At 51.6% G+C, this 3,404-nt stretch overlaps 1 protein-coding gene across 1 annotated transcript in view; it reads right to left on the minus strand.

Annotated features, from left to right (window-relative positions):
• Positions 1 to 335: 335 nt before the first annotated feature.
• Positions 336 to 3,404, minus strand: part of LOC101851192 (mucin-5AC) — a 4,268-nt gene continuing 1,199 nt past the window's right edge. Inside the window, exons 2-3 of the mRNA XM_035970132.1 lie at positions 1,253 to 3,388; positions 336 to 586 (exon numbers count right to left, since the gene is read on the minus strand). Of these exons, the coding sequence (XP_035826025.1) occupies positions 336 to 586; positions 1,253 to 3,388 (2,387 nt within the window). The remainder of the gene's footprint in view (positions 587 to 1,252; positions 3,389 to 3,404) is intronic.

The raw sequence follows: 3,404 nt of genomic DNA on the forward strand, positions 1-3,404 counted from the left end.
TGTCACTGCAGTCTCATTTTTCATGGAATGTCCCCATAAATAATACTGTACTGATTATTAACGAGAATTCTAAAGATTTCCCATACGAGATGAGTAAAGCCAATTTTCCCCCTGCCTTTTCTTCTCAGCAAAATTATAAAATCTTAACTGTAAGAAAAACTCCAAATCCATTGCAGAATAAAGGTCACAAAGCTACATGATCATTCATTGCAGCGTTGCTCAACAATATTATACATCTCATCTCGTTAAAAAAAAAGATGTTCAGTTCTACTAAAGTTCCCTTACAAAGGAAAGAAATCCCAGAGACTTTATTTCTCTAAAGCAGCCTGCGTGTTTTACGTGGGTAAGTACTCGTGAACATAATGTGCCCGCCTTCTTGTGGTGACTGTGGTCGGACTACTACCGTGAGCACCCGAGGAGGAGGAGGAGGTGGACGTTGTCTCGCCTTTGTCCGCCTGTGTCCTTCTCTCCATCACGGTGGATGACGTCACGACAACTGGGCTGGACTTGCTCAAGTCCTTCTTAGAAGAAGAAGGCAGATTAGAGTAGACACTTGTGGTTTTGTCAGTCACTGTTCCCTTCTCTTCTGCAGGAGTGCCAGTTGGCAAGGTGGTGCTTGTGGTGGTGATTGTGGTGGTGGTTGTAGTGGTGGTGGTGTTGTTCTTTTTCCCTTTAGCACCAGTGTCTGTTGTTGTTCTCAAGTTGTTGCCCTGACTCTGACTGGCTTCAGGCTGCTCGCTTGTAGCAAGGGTCTGCAGAGGCTCAGACAGACCGTCGTCTTGCCCCTCACGGTTTGAGGAACTTATTGAAGAAGAAGAAGAAAGCGGGCGAGACCTCGTCCTTGGTGACAGAATGGACCGGATAAAGCTACCACCGCTTCCAGATGCCTTAGAACTATTTCTTTCTTTCTTCTGTTTTTGAGTCGGAGAAAAAGCGCTCCAAAGTTTAGGCATCTCGGAACAGTTTCGAGATTTTCCTGAAGACGTAGGTGTCTCTAAATGTCTGTTTCTCTCTCTGCCACTACTGGGTGATCCCCTGCTGTTTCCTAGCCTGTCGTTTGTGTTCTGTCTGGTGCTCACAGAGGTCGTGGCACAGGCGCGGCAACTACACCGGCCTTGACCTTCTTGGCACGTGTCAGAGCTGAGCAGCTGGGACAGGCAGTGTGGGAGGCTGGAGGAGGAGGAGGAGGAGGAGGAGGAGGAGGAGCAGGAGGATGAGGAGGAGGGCTGGGAGGACTTTGGTTCTGGTGCACTTCGAGAGCTGTTCTGGCAGCTGGTTGTCGTGGTGACTTGAGAAGTACACTGTGAGGTCAGCCCTTGAGAGACTTCGTGACACGTCTTCTCTTTGTCCTGACTTTCGCGGGAACTGCTGTCGGCCTCCGAGACTGTGGGGTCCAGCACGTCTGTGTCTACCCAGGCAGTCAAAACAGGGGGCGTTGACATAGACCCATCAACGGCTGAATTGTTCAAATCAGTTTCATCAGCTGAGGGAAGGCAAAAAGCATCGTCTTCGGTTTGAAATGGACTCTGAAGACGAGTATCTCCAGAACTAGACAAAAGACCACTGCTTCTAGACTTACTGTTACTAAATCCATCCCCTAAAACCGGGGCTCTGTCACTACAACCTACTGTCTCAGTTGTCACGCAGTTTTGTTCAGTTAGAGAAGGCAGATGGTCGTGGCTGACAGTTGCATCAGCAGCAGCAGCAGCAGTAGCAGAACCGTCGCTGGTATTCGTCTTGTCCTCGCTATGAGAGCGGCCTACTCCTCCATGCTGTAGGCAATCTTTCTGCTCGTTGTTTACCACAGGTCCAACATCCGTTCTTTGAGAACTAACTCTGGCGCCATCAGCATCGAATCCACACTCTATGGTGAGACTTTCTGCAGCGGGTCCCGTCGTCAGTGGGTCATCTCTGTAGCCAGTGCATGACAACGATGGGACTTGGTCGTTTCTTTTCCTAACCACGCTCGTGGGGCTCAGTATTCCATTGTCACTTTGGTACGCGCGAGACCGATTTGTGAACGCTGTTGAGGGTTGAGGCAACTGGACGTCACTGTCATGGGGGGAGACATGAGAGAGCAGCTCGCTTGGAGTCACCTCTGACGTGAGGGTGGAGCCCTCTGGTGGGACTTTGGAGCTCATAGCACTACCATCACTGCCACACCCCTCTGGTGGGACGTTAGAGATCACAGCACTACCATCACTGCCACACCCCTCTGGTGGGACGTTAGAGCTCACAGCACTACCATCACTGCCACATCTCTCTGGTGGGACTTTGGAGCTCACAGCACTACCATCACTGCCGCATCCCTCTGGTGGGACTTTGGAGCTCACAGAACCATCACCACTGCCGCATCCCTCTGCCTGAGTGTCGATGGTACAGGATACTGCACTACTTTGATCACACACGCTAGCTGCAGACATGGACAAGGCAGAAATAACATGTCCAGCAGCGTCTAGCCTGGATGCCTGGACAGTAATATCTTTGTTGGCTTCCCTCGGCTCAGCCCTCTCAATACATGCATTATGTTCTGCCTTGTTGATCGGGCCAGTCAAAAGGGTGGACACGACAGGTGTGGAGTTGTCTACTCTAGATACACCGAGACATGACGTGTCACTTGATGTATCACTGCGTACAGGAGATGACGTGACTCGTGACGTCAGCACACCCGGACCACTGTGTGGCCACGTCGGGTTGATGATCATGCTCGAGGAAAAACTAGCGGGCAAAGACAGTGGACGTTTTCCTGGGTTTGTGATGTTGATTCCAGACGCTGCACTAGCCGCCCCTACAGAACATGTTCTGGGTTCATTATCCCCGTGGAGTAGATCAGAAGAAGTAGAGGAGTCAGACAGAACGGCTACGGGTAGACAGGAGACGACGTTGATCCCAGTGGAGCAACTGCCGACTTGCGGGTGTCCTGTAGAACCAAGAGCAGATGTGCCGACCTGCAAGTGTCCTGTGGTAGAACCAACAACAGATGTGGCGACCTGCGGGTGTCCTGGAGAACCAACAGCACAGATTGCAGGAGCGCAGGGGACGCTGGAGGCTGACGATCTGGTGTTGGAGGAACTTGCATCGGGCAAAGCTGAACCGTCGAGAAGCTGGTTCCTTTTCAACATTTCTGCGTCACTACTGCTGTTAGATGAAGACGCCGGTGTTGTAGCACTGTTGTTACTAGAGGTCTCTGTGTTCGTACAGCCGGACACAGAGGTAGAGGGGGCGGGCGTGGTGGGGGTCGAGGAATGACCAGTGACGGATGGACCGGCCAAAGTCCTGATTGTGGGGCTTGGCGTACTATTTCTCCGCACACCGATAGTTGAACCAGGGGTGTCGGGCGTATGCGGAGTTGTACACACGTTGCCGTCGCTACTACCATTACCATCACCTTCACCACCACCACT

The sequence above is a fragment of the Aplysia californica genome, unplaced genomic scaffold (genome assembly GCF_000002075.1).
Source record: "Aplysia californica isolate F4 #8 unplaced genomic scaffold, AplCal3.0 scaffold00224, whole genome shotgun sequence".
NCBI lineage: Eukaryota > Metazoa > Mollusca > Gastropoda > Aplysiida > Aplysiidae > Aplysia > Aplysia californica.